The sequence below is a fragment of the Nicotiana tomentosiformis genome, chromosome 6, assembly GCF_000390325.3.
Source record: "Nicotiana tomentosiformis chromosome 6, ASM39032v3, whole genome shotgun sequence".
Taxonomy (NCBI): domain Eukaryota; kingdom Viridiplantae; phylum Streptophyta; class Magnoliopsida; order Solanales; family Solanaceae; genus Nicotiana; species Nicotiana tomentosiformis.
The window spans coordinates 119292113-119315156 of record NC_090817.1 but is presented as its reverse complement, the minus strand read 5'-3'; the positions used below and the strand labels follow the sequence as shown (position 1 = coordinate 119315156).

The 23044-nt window shown below is 35.7% G+C and overlaps 3 protein-coding genes across 5 annotated transcripts; all 3 read right to left on the bottom strand.

Annotated features, from left to right (window-relative positions):
- Window positions 1-904: 904 nt before the first annotated feature.
- Window positions 905-5815, bottom strand: LOC104089163 (uncharacterized). 2 transcript variants are annotated; one of them, XM_009594002.4, is made up of 3 exons: window positions 5441-5815; window positions 1734-1856; window positions 905-1408 (listed from the first exon to the last, which is right to left on the bottom strand). In XM_009594002.4, exons 1-3 carry the CDS (start codon window positions 5595-5597, stop codon window positions 1197-1199), a joined length of 492 nt encoding a protein of 163 aa, XP_009592297.1. In that variant the 5' UTR covers window positions 5598-5815; the 3' UTR covers window positions 905-1196. The 2 variants fall into 2 exon arrangements, with proteins under 2 accessions (XP_009592297.1, XP_009592298.1); XM_009594003.4 differs by having other exon boundaries at window positions 1734-1832; window positions 5441-5756.
- Window positions 5816-7612: 1797 nt separating this feature from the next.
- Window positions 7613-17146, bottom strand: LOC104089162 (uridine/cytidine kinase UKL1, chloroplastic). 2 transcript variants are annotated; one of them, XM_009594000.4, is made up of 15 exons: window positions 17022-17146; window positions 16684-16918; window positions 16003-16094; window positions 15710-15779; window positions 15425-15543; window positions 14210-14306; window positions 12703-12782; window positions 12156-12350; window positions 11654-11737; window positions 11495-11555; window positions 10874-10934; window positions 8734-8827; window positions 8578-8650; window positions 8124-8206; window positions 7613-8022 (listed from the first exon to the last, which is right to left on the bottom strand). In XM_009594000.4, the coding sequence occupies exons 2-15, from the start codon at window positions 16883-16885 to the stop codon at window positions 7876-7878; spliced, it is 1458 nt and encodes a 485-aa protein (XP_009592295.1). In that variant the 5' UTR covers window positions 16886-16918; window positions 17022-17146; the 3' UTR covers window positions 7613-7875. The 2 variants fall into 2 exon arrangements, with proteins under 2 accessions (XP_009592295.1, XP_009592294.1); XM_009593999.4 differs by lacking the exon at window positions 17022-17146 and having other exon boundaries at window positions 16684-16998.
- A 1257-nt stretch (window positions 17147-18403) lies between these two features.
- LOC104089161 (large ribosomal subunit protein eL20) lies at window positions 18404-20985 on the bottom strand. The gene is made up of 4 exons (XM_009593998.4): window positions 20839-20985; window positions 20623-20738; window positions 20423-20486; window positions 18404-19184 (listed from the first exon to the last, which is right to left on the bottom strand). The coding sequence occupies exons 1-4, from the start codon at window positions 20851-20853 to the stop codon at window positions 18843-18845; spliced, it is 537 nt and encodes a 178-aa protein (XP_009592293.1). The 5' UTR covers window positions 20854-20985; the 3' UTR covers window positions 18404-18842.
- Window positions 20986-23044: the final 2059 nt, after the last annotated feature.

Sequence of the window (23044 nt, the reverse complement as noted above, 5' to 3'; positions counted from 1 at the left end):
TCTCTCATCTAGTGGGATTGCAACGACTTTTGTCTTTGAGTCCGATATGACTCGGGCTCTTGATCTCGGCTTGAGCCCGATTCTAACTCGAGCTCTCGACCTTTGGCTTAAACTCGATTCTGACTCGGACCCTTGAATTGATTCGGAGTCAATGTTGGTTGGTCTCTGGATCATAAGCTTGATAGCTTTACTCTGCATCATAGTTCGATTTGGATTCGAGCTCGATAACAATATCGAACTCGACATTGATCGGCCCCTCGGGTTCGAGGCTTGTTTGTTTCATCTTCGGAACCCATCTCGAAGTCTCACTTCGATCGATTATCATTCGAGCTCGATCAGACGTGCGAAGGCCGAAATCTATTTCGACCGTATACAACGTGACATACTCGTACAAGCACGTATGTAGAAACAAGTGAACTTAAAATTATCAGGTAATGATGTGGAGACAGGAGAGCAGTTCTGATATTAGGAAAAGAAAACTAAGAACTCGTGGACGGGAAGTGGAATAGTCCCAGCTGTTCGTCTGATGTGAGAAAATGAGCTGAATATATAATTGAACTAGACTTTCATACTTTCTTGTTATTTTTATAATTATTATTATGGTGCGACAGATATTAGAAGATTAGAAGGAAAAAAGAGCATTGTTATTTCCACGTGGGATCATATGGGTCACTTTCGATTTTTCTAGTTCTTTACCTGATTTAATTACAAGTTGTTTTTCCCCAACAGTTTGTATATATCAGGTTGAAATTGAAATTGATCCAAACCTTTTTTGCACCAAGGCCTGTCCCATTTGTAAGATTACGCTCAGAAAATACATATACTCAACCGAAATTGATACAAATTCCAGCAATTTAATCATAAGAGTCATAAATTAAAATTAAATGCATATCATTTAAACATATTTACGATATAAAATTATATGCAACATGCATATCTTGCATTCATTTATCTGGTGACCATTTCATTAACCAAACTCGAATGTTTGCATTGAACTGCACTATTTCTATTACAGGGAAATCATTCAACTTTGATGTTGTTGCAGATAGGATAAGATAGAACAGAAAAGGGCTTACACTAACAATTCAATGGGTGGCACATTACTCATAAGTAGCAAAAACTAGAACCAGAAAGCTCAGAACCTCAAAGATAATGTGAAGGTTTGACCAAGGCTCAATCAAAGTAGCTGAGACTATCTATTTCTTCGTTTGAGTGATGAACTTGGTCAGGACAAAACAGTCTGGTGGGGTTATGTTTGTATAATAATTTTGGATTTTATCAGTAACCTCAAATCCAAATTTCTTATAGAAATTGAGGGCATCTTCGTTAATTGTGTGCACATGCAAATAAATCTCGCTAACGTTCTGCTTGGCAGAAAGATTGAGGATATGGTTCAACAACATTTTGCCTGCACCAGAATAAAAAGATGAACTAAATGAGATGTTGCTCCAAATTATTGAGATGTCAGGACAAACTGCAATCGATTGACTCGTTGCTGCTATTCATTTTTACTTTTCTAAGAAACATTCAAAAAACTTGTCAGATATTTCTTTATTGTGTTTTGAAATGGTGTAAACGACTTACAACTAACTTCAAAGATTAAAAGAAAATGTCAACTTGAAGGTTGATGCCATCATATTAAAAATTTGAGCAGTCAAACTGGAAAAGAACCACGGAAAGTTATATGGTAACATAACTTCGACCAAGGTAAGCAGGATAAGTTGAGCACTCACCAATACCTAGCCCACGATATGGAGCCAAAACACCCAGAGTCATTATGTAAACACGAACAGCCCCAGCTTCCTTCTTCTCAAGGCGACATGCAATTGAACCTACACAAATATCACTGTAATATGCTGCAGGTACAAAAAATTGAAACAAGGTAAGATTTGCAGAATATTCAAGATTCTAAAATGGAAAGCGTAAACCAGATAGAGATGCATTTCTTGAATTTATCTCGAAGAGTGTAAGAAAAATGGACCTTGGGCCTAACCTCAAGCCCAAAAGCTAGCTCATGAGTTGAGGATTGTCAAGACCATATAAGAAGACAATAGCCCATTCGTTCAACCAACATGGGACACTGAAACCCCCCTGCACACCCATAGCGGAACATCCGGCATGTGGACAACATAAAATGGTATTGAACATTGGGTAAATTAAGGATAGGAACGAGTCAGGCTCGTAAAGAAAATGGACTTTCAACCCAAACTCATACCAAAAGCTAGCTTATGAGGTAAGAATTGTCCAAGACCATATAAGGAGAAAACATCCCATTCCCTCAACCAATGTGAGATGCTTAACACAGGGCATCAATTTGAAAATACAAAAGATGACAAAGTTTTGTGGAATATCTAAAGATTGAAAAGTTGAAAGCTTAAACCAGAAGAACTATATATTGGATGTATTCATTTCTTTGAAAATTATAGGAAACAACTTTTCTTTAACTTGCATAGGAACATTAAATTGCACTTTGCTTTACTTCACTACATATTTATGCTCACCCATAAGGAAAAACTTAAGTTGCTCGGACACGGATACGGGTGTCCGACACGGGTGCGGATCTAAAGGTCGGATCCTTCGAGATGTAAGTTCTAAGATTCGGGAATACGGATCCTAGTACGGATACGGGGGCGGGGATCCGGCTAAAAATAATTCAAAAAATAAAAATATCTCTAAATTATGAGAGATTTTGTGGAATACTTACGTATAGCATGTAAAGTGTGGATTTCTTTTTTATTCTCAAGTTGTAGATAAGTAAAGAATTAATTTCCTAGATAAGATATGCTATTTTCTTCAAATTTACCCTAGTTTTGGTTCTGATTTCGGGAATCAAATTGTATCTCATCTCGAATTTTACCGTCCATCGTGGTCAAAGTAGCCAAATTGTTTGACCAGATCCAGTATGGATCTCATACCCACACTCATACTAGTGTCGTGTCGACGCAGGTGCGGCACCTAAACTGTCGTGTCGGAGCAACTTAGGGAAAAACACATACTCAGTAATTTCATGCACCTTTACCTAAACTATTGAAGGTATAAATGTCTCTAGCAGGACCTTTAGGGAATGGTCATTATACATAATCATTATTGTTTTATCATAATTATGACAAATTGAGTTGTTATTCTTTCCAATAGAAACCTAATGTTGCATCAAGCAATGATGATTACTAATTACATCCATAAGCTATGATGCTCCGACCCTTTAAAATCCCGGCTTCCAAAAGGCTTCTAAAAAAGGTTTATAAATGTCATGAGCTACTCCACCAATTGCCTTAATCTTTTGGATTAGTTTCCCAGATTCTATTTACACTTTAGTGTAAGAGCTTCCAAAAGGGTAATTCTTTCACAAGAGTAGTTGTCCCACATGAATAGTGTAAGGGCTTTCAAAGGGTTTATAAATGTCATGAGCTGCTCTACCAGTTGCCTTAAGATTTTAGGTTAGATGCTCGGATCTTTTCACAAGTTTGATTCGAAAATGATATTTATAGTAGAAAAAAGGAACTTTTTTACTAAATATAAAACCGAAATAGTCCATGGAATGTTAAATGGCTTGATTTTCTAACAATGGAAACAAAGTCATTTGAAATGTTATATGAGAATCTAAACAGTTTAACTAATAGGAGAACTTATACAAAAACTAATGGTAAGAGGAGAGTTGAAGACAAAGTTACCGATGTGATACTCAGTAGTGATATGCGCAATGGGAAAACAATATGGCAAGTAGAAATTCTAGAGTGACACTACAATCACAGGTGTGGAGATACAACCCTTATAGATGGTGTGGAGATACAACCCTTAGAGATGTATATCCCTGGATATTTTCTGTCAAAGTCATCTTACTTCTAAGGTTCTTTTATTCTTTTAAGAGAGAGGGGCATTTCTACTTCTGTCTAAGTAGGAGACATAGCACTAGGACTCCTGTCTACGTGTAATATGTCTACATGTAACTTTCAAGTAAATAAGAAGGTCCTCTGAGAGGTGGTGTCCCCAACAGCTCAGAATTTAAAGGAAAAAAAATTATACTTGTGCAAGCAGGCGCTTTCACATTATATACTCCTGTATTTCAAATTACTTCTGATATTTTCTATATTGAAGTTGGTCAATTTAACATCTATTTTTGTAAATATAGGATTTTTCTCATTGTATACTTCATTATGTAAACATAAAGAAAAGGGCACAGGTTCCATATTGCATCATGAACACTGGGCTAAGGGGTATTGAGATGATATCTTTCTGAAAAATAATAATACAATGTTGTAGGTCGTATGCTTCTTCAATAAATAGAGACTTTTTCAGATTAACAATAGGCTAAACTACAGGAGATTTCAACCCAAGCCAATCAGAAAAAATGGGAAAAGAAAGACTGGCGTATCAACTTTTTTTTAATAAGGACCAGTAGGACGTATCGATGTTCTTAAGACCAGAGTACCAACTACAACAACCAAATATATCGAGCTACAGAAGAGAGGCCTAAAGGATGTCACTGCGATTAAGTGGTTCATTTTCTCTTTAGAGAGTAACTTTTTCATTCAAATGTAACAGAGTGTAAAACTACCACATACAGCTAGAATCCCCCTTTCAACTAACTCCCTTCTCCATTGAAGGGGTCCTCTAACTACTTAAGCTTAGCCTCATCCAAGAAAATAACTCCTGTGGAAAAGCCTCAATTTCCTTCCCTTTTCTTGACCACAACCATTCTTGTGATGAGTTACGAAACAAACCCAGATAGCGGATAATGGATTTGTTATATGAGTTGACGCGTTGAGTAAGCATCACTATTCCCTCTAACTAGTTTGGCATCTACCTGTGGTTTCTCTTGTCTCATGGCTATTAATCATTTGCTTTTATCAGCCATTCCTGTATTATGAAAATAGACTAAAAGGCTGTTATAACTACTAGTCCTCTTATCATTTTTTTCCAACTACTACTCTTCTTTTCTTTGCATCATCAGACTCCAAAATGCTACAAAGCAGAGAAAAAGAGAAGGATTCCCCCCTTCACCAAAAAGATAAAAAGCTTACAATAAGGATATGAAATAGGTATGCCTTCTAATTCAACTTATTGTTCTCATTTTATATAACACTATCACTATTTAGAGAATCAACTAGTTTTTTGCTTGAAAAGAAAAACTAGTTTTTTGAAAGCTTTTAAACATTTCTAAAAACTACTCCTATTAATTACAAAAACAGTATCTTAAGGTACTTTTTATATGGTTTTCCACTATGTAAATTTTAGTTCTAAGAGAACAAAGAATCCATGTCCAAATTCACACTGAATCAATAAAATGTTTGACCCTTATGATCCAAATCCATCATTCTTTTGGGACAAGGGATCTCTACATTGCACAATTTACCCGTCAATCACAAGAAAGGTCTAAATAAAACCAATTGGGCACCTAATAATTACGCAAAATAAGAACCCCAGAATTGAAAAGACGAACCTAGCTTGGTGAAATCACCAGAGGCAATGGCATCAGAGTAATACTTATCGTTGTAGCGAACTGGGAAAATTGCAGTATTGATTTTCTTCAATTGCATCATATTCTTGTCCCTCACTCCATCCAATGAAATCGCCACTTCACGTCCTCCAACCCCCATTCTTTGTTAAACCTGCTCTGGATTTTGGTAGTTTGGAGTTAATTGGAGCTCCAAAGAGGAGCTTTAGGACTTAGCAGCACGTTATTATTAGAAGAAGAAAAGAATTAGGTGAAGAACAGAACAGTGTATTAGTCAAAATATTGGCTGCTACGTTTTGACAAATGGAAAAATGGAACCACACATACCCACCTTATTCCTGTGGGCTACAACTTGGATTTAGCCCATGGAATGAAATTGGATAGTCAATATATTTTGGGGGGAAAAACTTTTGTTGAATTTAACATGTTGTTATTATATGGAATACTCCAACTAATCCCACTAGATTAAATTATATATGGAAGAACTGAATTTTTTTTTGTTTTCTGTTCAAGAAATGAGAGGAAGGTGCGGATGTCGAGGCTTAGAATAGTGGTTAGGTAGTCTAAATTGTTCATATTGGTATTATTAGTATGTACTCTCGCCTTATGTTGTTATTAGATTTCTATGACTACCTGTCATTTCTTGTATTTCGGTCATCTTACTTTGTTATTTATGCTACTTTTACATGACTTATAGGCATTGTCCCTTCCTCGACCGGAGATCTATTGGAAACAGCGTATTTATCTCCACATGGTAGGGGTAAGGTCTGTGTACACACTACTCTCCACATACCCCACTATGTGAGATTACACCCACATACTACCCTCTTCATACCATACTTTGTGAGATTATACCGGGCATGTTGTTATCGCTTCTAAATATATTGAAAGATGGAGTCCAAATTTTCATTTTCTTTCTTGAGATTTTTACATGCCTAATCCTTTATTTAATATTATTTTCATTAATGATAGTATTCTTCATTTATTTCATAAATGGCAATTTTTTTTTACAATTCTAGCATATTTTAAAAATTAACTGATTAAGGAGTTAGTTTTATTCTAATAATATTTATATCGTTTCTCTCTCATCATTATAGTAAAACTTTCCTTTTTTCACTCCTTTGTAACGGCAACCCCCCCCCCCCCCCCTCCCTCTTCCCCTATTGTTGCTACCTTCTATCTCCATTCTTACATATAAAAAATAAATTTATATATATATATATTTAAATAGTTCATAATGTATATTACCTATATTTTTCAACTAAGATATGCATACATTTTTTATATTAATAATGTGATTAGCTGGAATTTTTTTATGGGATGTTCATGGTATGTTTAAGATATAAAATATTTTATACTAGAAATATACCATAAATATGAAAATATTTAAGAAAAAACCTATGCATATACTAGTATATTTGTAGAATATTTACAGTATAAAACTTAATTACTCTGAAGTAAACACTATATATAAATAATATATTTGTAAAATATTTACAGTGTCAATTAATATACTTGTTATATATCATTTAGATTTAAATATACAAACATGAAAGAATCAAAAATCAAATAATATAAAATTAGTCAAATAAATATTAAATAATATATGTATTATCATAAAAGTAGAGTTGGGGATTAAGGAAGCTTAGGAGATAAATAAGGGACAAATCCTTATGTTACAAAGGTACGAGATCTTAGGCATATTGTTACCAAGATGTATTATGTTTTTTAATATTGCTTAGTTATGTAAAGAACCCTTTTTTCTTTGTTCCTCCATTACATGTTTTCTGAATTTCCTCGTTTTCAATATTTTGATTTCCTTTTAATAAATATATATATATATATATATATATATATATATATATATATATGTTGACGTGTTTGGTCCTGAGCTGCCAACGAAAATTTAAAATTAATGTCTTAGCTCAATTTTTTCTGGTATTGGTCTGCAGTATCATGTATCAGTTCATGGAGCTAAGAAGAAATCATTCACTGCAGGTGATCCATATCCGACAACAACAAACCCAAACCCAGTATATTTCCACAAGTGGGGATATCCGTATACATCTTTTTTACGATGGTTAAGTGATGTTATGTATTTATTTAATTGGTATAAACACAGTGAGTTACACACGCGGCTTTGAACAGAGTCCTAAGTTGCAGGCATCTGAGAATATTTGATTCACAGTTAAAAGAAGCATGTCTCATTGAGCAATATGGGCTTCAATAGAGCAAGCGATCGTTTAGATTTTACATCGACCGGCATCATTAAGAATATCCAGTACGAGTGTTCTCTATACTTATGCTGAAACAGTTAATAAACCAGAAGAAGAGCCAGATCATAGATCCACGTTTGGAGGGTGCTAAAGTTCCAATACTGGAGCACATCAATCTTGAGACTCTTTGCAAAACGTGCAGTATCAATCATCAGTGCCAAAGTAACGATCACCAAACTCTCCCAAACCTGGTATGACACGATACTCTTCATTTAAAGCCAGATCAATCTCCGACGTGACAATTTTTAAGGAGGGGAATCGTTTGCAAACACAATGTATTCCCTCAGGTGCCTACATAAAAAGAAAGCAGAAGTCAGTACATGGTGAAATGCCCTAAGAAAAGGTTGTGTCGTTGCAGTTGTTTCTGAGATTACAAAACGGAAGAAACTCACAGAGATGAGATTTAGGAAAATAATGTGGGATTCTGGTACTCCTTTCTGTATGAGCAGCTCAATTGCCTGGTTAGCCGAATTACCTTCAAAGGAAGAAGATATAGGGTCAAATTCTATTTCCTTTTTATCTACAGGGGTAGCAAAAGAACACGACAATTCATCCGCAGGTGAAGGACCGGGTAAAAGAATCAAGTAAACACACTGTTACTAGTACATTTTAGTCTCCAGAATCCTGATCCACATACTCAACATCCTCTTTTCCCCCTTGTTTTGTCTTTCCAGCAATAAATCAATGCAAAAGAAGAAAGATTTCCAAACCCCAAAAGGAAACACCCAAATAAAGAACTGAGATCATCAATAGGAGAAAACAACTTTTCTACAAACAAGAGATTTGGTTTCAAAAATGAAATGATTGTTCCAAAAGCTAGATGTCCCGGGTTCCAAGATACAATACCTGTAGCAAGTACCGGGTCCAGAAGCAGGACATGCCGCTCTGAGATGTCTTTTGGAAGTTTTTCATATATAAGCTGTTCAGATGCAGTCATCACCACATTATCCATGATATCCTGTCAATGTGGAAGCAGAAAAGGAAAAGAACAAAACGGATCACCTGTTTCCCATTGTCACCATCACGGTGGATCAGAATTTTCCCAATTTTAATACCCTTGCAGCAAGCACGAAGTGCATTTTCCATACTTTCACCACTGCAAATAAACAGAAGTTTTAAGCTAGTTGATTTGTCCTGAGAATAAAGTAAGTAACCAATTGCACAACATCAAACTGCTTAACTGATGCATAAATACCAATAAACCATGATCTCTCTCCCACCACCACCACCCCAAAAAAAAAAAAAACTACTCCTAATTTCAAATGCCTAGTAGAATCGATTACCCCCCATGAGTCATGCCAGTATCCAAATTGTAAGACAGAGAAACCGAGACTGGATTTCTACATCCCTTGCCTTATAAGGCTGTTTCTACATATCCCTTAATCAAAATTTTCAGCAGTCCAACAATAAGTTCTCATTAATTAAGGACTAGTGTAGCCCAGAGTATACACTAGTGGAAGTGCTTGAACAGCTAATCTAAGGAGATGAGATAGAATCAAAAGGAGAAAAAATTTCTTGGGAAGTTGTCCCATGAATGTCATAGGTAGCGTTCCTTGAACTTTCAAAGTCTTAAACAATTCACAGAATTACTATTATTTATATATATTTAACTTATTTCACTTTTATGTTTTATTTGGTATGATGATGACATGAGTTGAGCGTAAATGGAGAAACATGGTCAATGAGGAATCATATAGCCGACCCGAACTTGTTTGGTACCGAGGCGCCGTTGTTGTTGTATCTTTACCTAAGTGCAACCATCAAAACTCAAAACATGCAATAAAACTAGCACTTATTCTCCCAAGTCAACTGTCATGCTTTCTTTTCTGGGACTTTCACATGTATAAATCTTCCTAAAAGAGAACTTTCTCTACACCATTCAATAATTTCACAATATAACAGAAAAACATATGCGCTGAACCACTTTATACTAGTAATGGGTCACATTCATCAACAAGCACACTTATCTACACTCTTACCTTTGATAATGATGGTGCTGGCCCAACTTTTTTTTTTTTTGATGAAGTAATGAGTTTTATAAAATAAAAAAAAAGGCATCAAGAAGATGCAAGAAGTAGAAAAGAGAGGGAAAGAGTCAGCTTTGATACAAAAATACTAGGCTAAAGCAAAGGAACTGACAAAATCCAAAAAGTCAATAGGGCAGTTTACAGGGGCTAAATACTGCCAACTAAATAGCCATAAGAGACATCTAGCCTTAAGTGTGTGAGATGGAGTTGATATCCCATCTAAACATCTGCGCTTCCTTTCTGTCCAAACACACCAAAAGAATGAAAGATACCAGCAGGGATCATCTGCTAGACTTTCCTGATGGCTTTATCAACTTTCCAAGCAGACCAGCATTCATAGACTTTTTTATTATTGAGATGGTAACAAAGACCAGCATTCATAGACTTGCTCGCACCTCGAATATGTACCCATTACCTCCCGCCACCGCAGATACCGGGTAACTCTGCCCATTAGGTAGATGAAATCACCTCATTTTTTGTCTATGTTGGGATTTGAACCCTGGTCTCTAAGGTTTGCACCCACTTTATTCACCACTCCCTTGGGTGCAAGTGAACTTATCTATATTTGCATATCCATTTCCATTTAAAGACAGTAATCCTTCAGCTCTAGCCTTTAGATGTTGCATGGGCAATTAACGCAATTTACCAATTCAAGATGGACGAAGTAAAAAGAACTTAACTTGAGAACAAATTGACTGTGTATAAATGTGTATATACACATGTTTGGGAAAATATAGCAAGCAAAAGCAAAGTTCTCCTTGTCTTTCTGATGAGGAGACAATCTTATGGAAGTGATTAAAAAAGTGCAAAGTAAGAAACAAGTTATATATCTGAACTCTTTTAGTAAGATAGTAGATAATTGGTACTGTTCCCATTGAACAATAAACACAGATACGAGAGGAGAAAAGATTGTTTGTTGCAAGTCTAGAGTGTAGACTACTAGAAAGGACGAATTTTTTTCTCGCTCCTGGACTGAAACCCAACAAAAATCAGTAACATATTTGCTTTTACACAGAAAGAGATCCAGCTCAGTCTCGTCTCTATCCTTTTTTTATCTTTAACCAGCATATATCCAAAGGTAAGGAGAACTTGTTAAAACCTGATCTAATACTCACCTTCGAACAATGGACACTCCACACAACTTTTTGCAAAAATCAACACCAGTGTATACTGACCCTGGAATTGAATCAAGCAAAAATGTGAGCTTGGATTCATATGCAGGAGAGATATGCAACAGAAAGGATAAGATGATATCACATTAGTTTCTCTTGCTTTATATTCTGGGTGTTTGGGCGCGCGGGGGGGGGGGGGGGGGGGTTAGTTGGGGGATGGTTGTTATCATTTTGATTTCTTTTACAAGAGATAACATTTAAATTTAAGCAGCATAAGGGCTTTCTGGATGATAAAATATCTACATCTAATCATGATACAAGGTATTCAAATGCCTCTAAGAAACCTGTATTACAGTTAAGCTCACACTTCATATGTAAGGCTTTTGGATAAGGATGGAACACTTCATTTATGACTAAGCTAACCCAATAACTTATAACTAATTTATTAATTTCAAGTATATTTTCTCTTTTGAAAAATAATTCCAAGTATATTCTAAAGTAGGTAGACAATCTTAATCCATTCCGAGAAGAAACAGTTTTGCCCACAAGGTAATGATAGAGAAAACTGAAAGGAAGAAAAGGTAGAAAAACCTTCAAATGATACAGAATGTCTTGTGAACATACCTGTTGGAGTGACTATTTGCTTCTCAGTGAAGGGCAAATGCCCAAGACCATGCTCCACAACCTGAAAAGAAGTTTATCCAAATTTCCTTCTAAGTTCCTATTAAAGACATTAGCCTTGTAGTCATGTCATATCCAAAGTACTTAGAAAGTTGGGATTACCAGACGAATAAGCCGATCAGAATAAAAAACAAAGTCATGCTTTGAAATATCTTTATCTCGAATTAGTGTATGCATACCTCTAATCTGTAATACAGAAGAAAATAAAAGGTAATTTTCATCAGTAGATAAACGTACAGAAAACACCAAATTCACCAATCACTTAAACCTAATTGTTAGGCAAATTCTTGAACTTTTCGCTCAAGATACATGAGTGAACATCTTTAATGAACATTGTTCTCTTCCACCTTTCTCTCTTGACTTCTTGTCCATCCACGTTCACTTGACTTTGATATAAACCCGGAAGTAAATTATGCTAACCTTTGGAAACTAATACTACAGAATGCCGCTTTGCACTACCAGTTTTATTCTAGAGTTAACTAATTCTAGTAACCTAAGCTAAGATATCGTCTTACATAGGTGCCTCGCCCAAACAATCTGACATCAGCTAACAATCTAAGCAGATCAATTGTTCATTTTACATTATAAACAGTGATGTGCATACCTGGAAAGTCGACTGAATAACATACACATTCGGATATATCTTGCAAAGATCATGCTGCCCAAGTTTTGTGCGAATATGTTGGGTAATCAAATCAATAGCAACATGATTATCACCTCCCCTTGGTATGATAACATCAGCATACTTCTTTGAAGGAAGAACAAAGTCATCAAAAGCGGGCTTGACAAACTTTGCATACTGCATGAGAGAAAATTTTTAAGGTTAACTGTACCTTAAAGCCATATATAGGCAGCATTAAATATAAAAGTGTGTTTAAACTTTTAAAAGGAACATGTCAATCCTGAATAACTACTAATTGCTGAATAAAGAGAAAGAATCTCAAATTAAGGAGATTTGAAGTTCTTAATAAGCTCAAGCCATGCAGAAGAAGAAATAATCTGAACCTCAAAAGGAACAAGGGCAACAGTTATCTTTTTCCTTATCAAATTTAAGATCAGAATAACCTAGAAAACTTTGAAGACAAAAAGACAATTGATCCCAAAAATTGGACTAATGGCAGTACGACATATTTCAAGAAAGTAACGCTTGCCTGTTCAAGTACTGAGTTTATGTCTCTACCCCTCTCCACTGTGTCACGTCTTATTCTACGAGCAAGCCTCACATCAGCATCTAGCATAAGGTAATTATCACCCGTAAAGTGCAAGCAAGACTAAGAAAAATGATTTCTGCCATTCTAAAGACAACTTTCAATAGGAGACAAGAAAAGCTTTGAGATAGTTTCAATGAGGTAAAACTAAATAATACCCTATCAGCCTTTAAGTGTGTATAACTCTCCAAATGAAAATATTCCACAGGATGATAAGATAAAGAATACACAAAATTTACCTTCTAGTAAAGCAAGAACTTCTAAGTTGAAGAGACTCTAGATGGAAAAGATAACAAGTTCTTGGTAATCTACTTTAGTTCAGTATGTAAATTAATAAACTAACACCAGTAGTAAAGAGGATTAAAGCAAATTACTAGCTTCCATTAAACGTACTAAGGCAACCTACATGCAGATTCAATTTATTTAAGCAACTTTAGTTACTATATGTAGTTTCAAATTTATAACTTTTATTTACTTATTACTTTCTTTTTGGTGTTTATGGATTGATATGAACTGAATTTCATCTAAATATAATATAACATATCCTGTTTTAGCTAAAGTAGAGGCAGAAACTTTGTTGTAATATATCCCCAAGTTCAAATAAGATGGAATTTCATGTAAGCTATAGTGAGATAGTACAGGTTGTTCTCTTCTACGTAAAATTTGGACTAAACATTATAGGGATATGGTCTAATCAACTTTTTATTTACTTCTAGCTCCCCCGTGCAGGTTGATAATACGTGTAATAGGAACATTTTCTTGGAGCGTACATACATGCACAAGTAAAGTTTCCCACAACTTGGTTAGTGCTTCTAATTCCCTAGTGAAAGATTCTGTTGCTCACATATGGCTGTGGAATACACACTACACATCTATAAATTAATGAATATCATTTCAGTCAGGGTGAAACATAATGATTTTGAAACCACGACAGCATCACAAGATGGAGATCCGGAGTTTCATTCTAGCCATGATAAAGTGTTATTAAAGTAAACCTTTTATAGATGATTATTTCTCCAATCGATGCTTGAAAACCATGAATTTTTTTATTTTTTTTTAATGAAGTGATTTCATTAATGGCATCAAGAAGATGCAAATAACAATGATGAAGTTAATTCTTACATTGAGAAAATAACATAGTCAACTCTTCTTTGCTAAAATCCAGAAATCAGCCATAAGAAGAATATCTTTCCAGGGAGTTAAAGTGTTGATAAGTTAAAAAATGAAAATAAATGCCTATCATATTCGATTGCACTGTTGGTAAAAGCTCAAAAGTTAAAACACTTTATGAATTGGCATGCAATTGAAGCTTATTATAAGCTTGATGGAACATGTGTGCAAAGTAAAAGAAATATGATGACAACAGCAACATGGGTGAAGATGATAAGCTGGTACAGAAGATGCACCGCAGTAAGTTACGGTGCGGCTAAATTATTTAAAGAAGTGGAACCTGTATCAACAAAAATCTTCATATTCATCAGATTGCGGACACGCGAGTCATGGAAAACAAGAATACCCTCCAAGATGATAACATCTGATGCATTCACCTGGCAGAATTTTCATGCTAGAGATTTGTTAAGTTGCTAAGAAAAGAACAAACAAACACGAAAGAAACTCAAGTAGAAAGCGGTATGCATTAATTTCTATTGGATTTCTCTTCATAAGAGAAACAGAAGCACAACATCTTATAGACCAATACAACAACAACAACAGTATATTCCCAACAGGTGGGGTCTGGGGAGGGTAGTCTGTACGAAGACCTTACCCCTACCTAATGAAGGTAGAGAGGTTGTTTCCAATAGACCCTCGGCTCGGAAAGAAGAAGAAGGAGAAGAAGGAGAAGAAGGAGGAGAAGGAGGAGAAGAAGGAGAAGAAGCATAAGGAGAAGCAGCATAAGGAGAAGAAGGAGAAGGAGCAGAAGGAGAAGGAGGAGAAGAAGAAGAAGGAGCATAAGGAGAAGCAGGAGCATAAGGAGGAGGAGGAGGAGGAGAAACTCCCAACTACCTACTAACCTTCTACCCTAATCCTCGACCTCCACACCCTCCTATCAAGGGGTCATGTTCTCAGTGAGCTGAAGCAACACCATGTCCTGCCTAATCACCTCTTCCCAACACTTCTTAGGCCTACCTCGACCTCTTCTCAAACTCGCCATGGCCAACCTCTCACACCTCCTAACGGGAGCTTCAATGCTTCTCCTCTTAACATGTCCGAACCATCTCAGCCTCGACTCCCGCATCTTGTCCTCCACGGAGGCTACTCCCACTTTGTCCCGGATCTTATAGACCAATGAGAAACACAATTGGTGGGTCACGGGTAAAAAGAAAGAACTGTGCAGCATAAACAAGCTGATACAAACCAACAGGGAAAATCTCATTACTCCTACAGAGACTGCGAATAAGGCAATAAGCTTAAAGGACTTAAATGATCCTTTGAAGCAATTAGAACCGTGATCCTTATCGAAGAAATAAAAAAGCAATATGAACCGAGATCCAAGTAAAATCAGCAGACCGAAGAACATGCATGTGAGTCGACAAATTTCAAACTACTAAATGCTTTCCAACGAACTTAAATGTGGAGCACGGTTGTCGGTATGAAATGTTCTCGTGAAAAGAGATAAAAGGAGGGAAACAGAACAATGTAACAGTAACATGGTACAAATATATACCTGGCGGAAGCTGTCTGAACATCTTTGATGCGTTTTAAAGTCATATATTGGGACTTGGACTGACAGCCCAGATTTTAACTTTTCAACGCACTCTAAGAGCTGCTCAGTGTCAAAAGCATCTGAAAGTAAATCATTATATTATTCCGAAGTTAGAACTCATGCTCCTGCACATAATAGTGCCAGAGGTTGGTTAACTGAAAGTTCAACCTAGTCCAGAGAAGAACAAGAGCACTAATTTCCGGATCTTCACCAGCTAAACAGTTACATCTGTGGAGATCGCATTACCTGGATGATCAAAATTATACTCATGGACACGTTTCATTTCTTCAGGCGTCAAACCGCGGTAGAAAGAATCCTGCATAATCATCAAATTTCGTCACAAAAAAATTTAACATTTCAATCAAATAAACTTCTCTGAGAAATCCCCCATGATGAAGAGGATGTGTATGCATCCTTACTTGAATCCAAACAATCAGAAACTAAATTCAGGTACACCAGATATACTTTCCGTGGCTTTGACAACTATCAAAACATGTCAGCAATCAATAAGTAAGCAACGACAAGAACACGAAACAAACCTGATTAACAAGCACAACACGATGATCGTGTAGTTGTTGGATGATCATGTCACACACTGTTGTCTTACCTGATGCTGTACCTCCAGAAACCCCTGCTCAAAAAACCCCAGAGAATTATAGAACAAATATTAGGTCAAATTGTTATAACAGAATCTCCATGAATAAACCCAAAAAAGTAAAAACAATAATTAATTTTTTTGTATGAATTCTCTATATCTTTTCTGCTTTTTCTGGACCCATTTCAAGTAGTGAAATCTCCCACTGAATTCTTGAAATAATTGGATACACAGCAAAAGCTCAAGAATCATTTGAAAAAAACAACATTACATTCAAAACAATCAATCAATCGACTACGCCTCAATCCTAAACTAATAGTGGTCAGTCATATAAAATCATATTTGTCCATTCCTATTAACTCAAACCCATTTTTAATCTAGTAAAATTGTCAGCAAGACACTAAATTGATGGAATGAAACGTGATCAGAGCCAAATGAATATTACACGATTCATATAACCACCCAAAATTTCTTTAAATGAAACGGGCCTAAAGTAATACAGCAACATAGATACTAAAGTTCTTAAAGCCAATTCTCAACTAGTCTAAAATTGAGACGTATTTAGTTCACACTGAAGAAAACAAAACAAAAAAATCGACAATTAATTGAGAATTTGAAGAATTACCGATGACGAAAGGCTGTTTAGGGGTAGTGGAATCAAGGGGGGTAGTGGTGGAGAAGTGCGTGGGAGTGTGAGTAGGAGAAGCGCGTGGAGAAGCTGAGCCAGAAGTGAGAAGGCCATCAAATCGGAGACCGGAAAAGTGTGCACCAGAAGCTGCCTCCATCACGTAATCTATCGCCGTTGTTTCCTCCGGCACCGGCGCCATTTTTGCTCTTCTTTTTAAATCTTTTCTTCTTCTCTGCTTAAGAATCACGGAATAGTCGTCAATGAACACAAAGAGAAGGAGATAAACAATTTATTGGTAAGGGTCAGAATATTATATCAAATACAAACTCAGCTACCTATAGTTTGTTTTTTGAGAATATGCTCTTGGAATCCAGTTCTAAACTATCATAAACAAAGTGGACTCCCAATTGATTAACAATGACTATATTTAGTATGAAAGATAAAGAGTAGTACCCTACACATAAACAAGTAAGAGACCGGTAATACAAATATGTGTTTTATTTTTTTTTCTAATTATATGCTATTAGTAGTTGATTGGAGTAAACATTGTAAAAGTTACATACTTTTCCTTTGCTATAGAGGATGTGTTGTTTCATTTAGAATGATATTTTGGAAATAACAAAATAAATTAGCCAATATCATACTATTAAAGCTAGCAAAAATGTTAATAGAATCATCTAACATCATCAAGAACAACAACAAAAACAAATCCAGTAAAATATCACAAGCGAAAAATGAGAAAAGTCTTGTGTGTAGGAAGAGCTTATACCATCAGTTTAGAAATGGTAAAAGGAAGGGCAATAGAATCATTTAAACATCATTAACAAAATAGGTCTTATTCTAATACAGTAGGAATCAATAAATGCACGTCAATGAGCATGTGTAGAAAATAATGAAGCTAACCTCCACCTTTTCCGCTTAATGAAGTTGTGGGATCCCTCTTTTAGGTATGTGCCTTAATCATATTCTCTTTTTTCATTTAGTTGAGGAGACTCTTTTATGGAAATATTTATGTCAAATTAATTTGTGAATGCAATTTTAGGGTGCAAATTTAGTTTCTTTTCTCTTTTCTTTTTTCGGTCAGGAAAGATATAAAATTTAGGGGTTATGGAGCACTCCTTTGAGAAAGTTGGAGCCTTTGCGTAATGTTACCTTAAAGAATTTCGATATTTCTTTAAATGTCATAGTTTCTAAGGAAACAAAAACTGAAATTGTTACTGTTTCCCCCCTTAGTTTTAGGCAAGGAACGATCCATTTGATTAAAGATAGAATTTCTGATGGCATTATAGAAAGGGACTTTAACAGCTACTCTGCTCTATAGGCAAAAGGAAAGCTTTTGTGCTTTTGGATAATGATTTATATCATAGGATTTTTCTGTTCCATCTCAAACATTGTGTTATATCAAATTAGAAGCTGAAATGAACTTTGTCAGCTGTGTATCCTTCATTATCACGTCCATGTTGATCTTAAATGAAACACTGAATAACCATTACACTGACCAAGAAACATTTTCCAGTTTTGCATTCCTCATGGAGATCTATTATCTCATGGCACTGCTTGAGTATCAATATCTAAGATAGGCCAGAGAAACTTCAAGTGCACCCAGCCAAATACATCAGCAAATTGAAAATTCTAACACAATTTTACCAATATATGCTGTATCAACAGTAATTAAAGGCAAAAAAGCAGGAAAAGATGCCTAATATGACACTTCCCAGAAAAACAATGGCTTCAACTTCACTGATACAGAATCTTTTGTTTATTCCATGATAATGGTCACATTAGATCTTTTCCTGCTTACTATGATACTACTGTTGGCATCAGCTTTACCGATACCACAATCTGTTCATCAGGAAAGTGGTGGCATACTAACCAACTCTATGCATCAAGTTGATGACATCATCATAATACTATAACAAAATCATGACAACAAAATGACAAAACCAACCTTGAGAGAACACATAGAACTCTAACTGAAACTGTCGAAGCAAACAATTTTTAGGACTCAGAAGTAAGAGACTGTCTGATAACTAGAAGGCTAGAATTATAATAAAAGGAAAAGACACAAAGGTTTTGTTGAATGCCAAACTGGCCAACTAGTGCAACAAAATTTGCATAAATTTAGTTGCTTCTCAATTGACTTATGACCTAACATGTTACATGAACAAGTTGGGTCTGGTAGCCTTGTATGTTGTCTTGAGTTTCCTACTAGGTGGTCTGACTTTCTTGAACACCAATGGGAACTTGATTTTGGAGTCATGGAACTGCTTGGTGCTCTCCCTCTTACACAGCTTAGCTGGAATAGTGGCTGTCTTGATGATTTGGATGCAGTGATGTCGGACCCTGTGACGTGAAGCCATCTCAGTGTACATCTGTTCCACAGCTCCATTCAAAGTGGTATCCCGGTACTCCTTGTACATGTTGTGGTACCCAGTTCTACTCTGATAACGCAGCCATATACCGTAGTTCTTGATCTTAGTTGGATTCTTCTCAAAGATCTACAGACAAAAATAACTTTTCAGTCAACCATTCTAGCAAGTCATATACCACTTCTAAAGTGAAGTTCCAGAAGCCTCATAACATCCTCTGCCCTCTCCCCCTTGACTCATCAATATCCATAAATATATGATATACTAGCTCACGTCCTCTATTACGCATCTTGTCCCTGACTTGCTTCCATCATTACACCCATCAAAGCAACTTGTACCCTCATCTCCAAGAGATTAATGAAAAGAGTAATATCACCAAAATCCACCTCTTTTATTATGCAAATTAGCAGCAGAATATGTGTGTGTGGAGATAAGTAGCAACAGTTTAATATGTTCTGGATTCTAAGAACACCAAGCACTGTTCAGAAATTTGTAACTTTACAATTCAAAACAAAGCATCCCTCTAGGCGGAGTGGTGGACAGTAAAGCTAGTGCTGTTGGAACTCGTAAGAGTAGGAATCATTGAGTAGCAGAAGCAACAATACAGTTCGTGATATGCACTGACAGAAATGCTGCCCAGACACTGCTGTTATAAAATACATTGACAGAAAAAATGACAGTATTGAAAAAGTATGGCCAACAGAACACGAAACCAACAATTCTCTCTAATAGGTAAAACATAATCAGCATGTAAGAAATAGTATGTGCCACATTTGCAACACAAAGCTTTCCAAACATAACTCTCATATACCTGCAATATCATGTAGTAGAAGTAAAACTGCCTTCACAAGGTCAAAATCCAAATGACATCATCTCATTCTAATTGGTAGGTCAATTGTGTAGAATACACCTCAACAAACATCAGATTCCGAAATCCAGTAAGCTAGTATTTACATTTCCTATTTAATTGACTAAAAAGATGTACAACAAAGAGGCAATAGATACATGGTCACGTACAAAATCAATTTTGAGGAAAACAGACAAACTTCCCTATGTAATATTTTCAAAGAAAAGCCGAACCTAAGCCCAAATAAAGGAGCAATTTGGCACTGAGGCGTAGTTGATGAATCATGATTCATTAGTCTTTGACACGAAAAATCCAAATACACAGAGGAATACCAGAAATGCAGTAAAATCCTATTCATTCATCCATAACGACATAGATATCGAGATCATACCTCATTAATGAATCATGATTCATTAGCGTACTAACTTTGACACGAAAAATCCAAATACATAAAGGAATACCAGAAATGCAGTAAAATCCTATTCATTCATCCATAAGGACATAGATATCGAGATCATACCTCATTAATAGCCAGCATCTGCCCATTACTCTTCTTCACCTTCTTCAACTTTCTCAAGTAGTACCTTTTTTTCCACCAAATCAACCAACACATTATAATTCAGTAATAATCATTTTCCAATACACACATTCAACTATCTAGTACTAATATGTTTATACTAAGACTGCACTCATTGTCAAAAAATGAGTAGTGATACTCACCAGAACTTGGATTTGGCACGAACCTCATTGGTTGCCCAAAGCTTCATGCGGTAGATCTTTGGGTGCTCATCGTTCTCTGTTGGCAGAGCTCTGCCCACCACCTGGTACTGATGAAACTGCCGAACAACAAACAAAAAAAAAAAAAACGCACGCAATTAGAGTAATCAACTGAACCCTAACAAAATGGGAAAAAGATAAGCATGTTTAAAAGCTTACTTTGTAGGTCACCATTTTCTCTGCGACCCTCTTCCTCTCTCCCTCTCTGGCTGCTCTGCGCTCCGTCTGTGGCTATGGAGAACAGAGGGTTAGGGTTTTTGTTTCGATATTTAGCGAAACCCATCGCGATCTGGGCTAAATGGGGCAGCCCAGACTTGACACAATATCTGGCCCAATACATTTAAAAGTGATATACGCAAACGTTCCTTTTTTTACCACCATTTTTTGGTCAAAATGGCATGGCGTAGCCATTTTTACGGCTGGCTATCCAAAAATAGCCACCATCGCTAATGTAATCGATTTCTAGCCATTTTAACTTAAAATATATTAGTAAATAATATATTTGTCCTTGTCCTTTTTAACATCATGTTTCGTTACTTTTCATTTTTTAATCGCTTTTCGCTTTCTTTTTAGAGTAGTGTACGAATTTCGCTTTCGTGAGAGCACTTTCTTCGAATTTAGTCTGGGTTAGGTCCAAATTTTTTCAAATTTGTCTGGGTAAGTGTTGTTTTTACAATAATGTGTTTTAATTTTCATTGTAATTGTTGTTTTGTTAGTCTTAAGTTTGATTTCCGTACTGTTAGCGTTTGAATATTTGTGATATTTTAACATCTATGATTTTTTTCTCTGTTCAGTAGTTCGTCTTATTTCTGATAAATTTGTCACTCTGTTATTAGTTTTATGTTGTAGTCGTTGCGTAACTTGTTTTGATAAGTTGCTCAAGTTCTTGTTAAAACTTGAAATTCAGAACAATGTGGTGGACTTCATATTTAAAATTTTGATTTTTTGTAATAAATTTAGTTCCAGTATATTATTCTGTAAATTTGACCTCTGAAGGCTTGTTGTTAATACGGAATGAGTTTTATTATATAGTAGAGTTCTTTTATTTTGAAAATACTTGTTTTTACTAATAATTTTTAGCTGTTTTTTTTTTCTTTTTTTTTTTTGATTTTTTTACATGTTGTATTTGATTTTATTTTTTAATTCTAGACCAGTATTTGATTATGGAGTTTTATTTTTGTAATACATTTGGTGCAGTATATTATACAGGAAGTCTGTCTTCTGAAGGCTTGTTTTCCAGTTTTTTTATACTGGATGATTATTATAATATACTGGAGTTCTTTTTATTTATGATACTTGTGTTTAATGATAATTTTTATGTGTGTTTTTTTACATGTTGTATTTGATTGTGTTTTTTAATTCTAGACCAGTATTTATTTATGGAGTTTTATTTTTTGTAATAAATTTGGTGCAGTATATCATACGGGAAGTCCGTCTTCTTGTAACGACCCGACTTGTCGTTTTGAACATCTGCGCTCCTTTCGACAATTTGAAGTCTTGAGCAGCTTCATAATGTGTACTATGACTTATGTGAATTATCGGCTTTGATTTTCGGATGATTCGGGATTTAATTGAAAGAACAATCATTGTTTAGAAACTTCAATGAAAAGAGTGGACTGATTTGACTTTTTATGCAAACGACTCTGAAATGGAGTTTTGATGGTTCTAATAGCTCCGTATGGTGATTTTGGACTTAGGAGCGTGTCCGAAAAATTATTTGGAAGTCCGTAGCTAAATTAGACTTGAAATGGCTAAAATAGAAATTTAAGTTTAGAAATTTGACCGGGGAGTGGACTTTTTGATATCGGAGTCGGAATCCAGTTCTGAAAATTTTCATATCTCTGATATATCATTTGTGACTTGAGTGCAAAATTTAAGGTCAATCGGATGTGATTTAATAGGTTCCGGCATCGTTTGTAGAAATTGGAAGTTTCAAAGTTCATTAGGCTTGAACTAGGGTATGATTCGTGGTTTTAGCGTTGTTTTGACGTGAGTTGAAACCCACGAGGACGTCCGTATTATGTTACGGGACTTGTTGGTATATTTGAACGGGATTTCGAGTGGCTCGGTGAGTTTTGGGGTGGGTTTTGAGCGAGTCCGGGCATTTCGGCACTCTGATGTTGTTCTGGAACTTTTGGAAAAGTGCGAACCGCACAATTCTTCTCGCGGCCGCACTTCAGAGGAAAAGTGCGGACCGTACAATTTTGAGTGCGGCCGCACTTCAGGGGTTCTGCAGGTTCAATAGTCCGACTTCGGAGGCTTATATCTTTTAATATACAACGTATTTAGAGATGATTCAAAAACAAAGGTTGTAGCCCTTTGAATCCAGTTTTCATAAAGGTATAGCATTAATCATTTGGACATT

Coding starts and splice junctions, on each gene's coding strand:
- LOC104089163 (XM_009594002.4), bottom strand. CDS start 5,597: ATGGGGGTTGGAGGACGTGAAGTGGCGATTTCATTGGATGGAGTGAGG. Junction 1,857..5,440: donor TGGTGATTTCACCAAGCTAG/GTTCGTCTTTTC, acceptor TTGTACCTGCAG/CATATTACAGTGATATTTGT. Junction 1,409..1,733: donor ATATCGTGGGCTAGGTATTG/GTGAGTGCTCAA, acceptor ATTCTGGTGCAG/GCAAAATGTTGTTGAACCAT.
- LOC104089162 (XM_009594000.4), bottom strand. CDS start 16,885: ATGGCGCCGGTGCCGGAGGAAACAACGGCGATAGATTACGTGATGGAG. Junction 12,351..12,702: donor TAAACTCAGTACTTGAACAG/GCAAGCGTTACT, acceptor TCTCTCATGCAG/TATGCAAAGTTTGTCAAGCC. Junction 11,738..12,155: donor TTATTCAGTCGACTTTCCAG/GTATGCACATCA, acceptor TCTGTATTACAG/ATTAGAGGTATGCATACACT.
- LOC104089161 (XM_009593998.4), bottom strand. Junction 20,487..20,622: donor CGTGCCAAATCCAAGTTCTG/GTGAGTATCACT, acceptor GTGGAAAAAAAG/GTACTACTTGAGAAAGTTGA. Junction 19,185..20,422: donor AGATGCTGGCTATTAATGAG/GTATGATCTCGA, acceptor TTTTGTCTGTAG/ATCTTTGAGAAGAATCCAAC.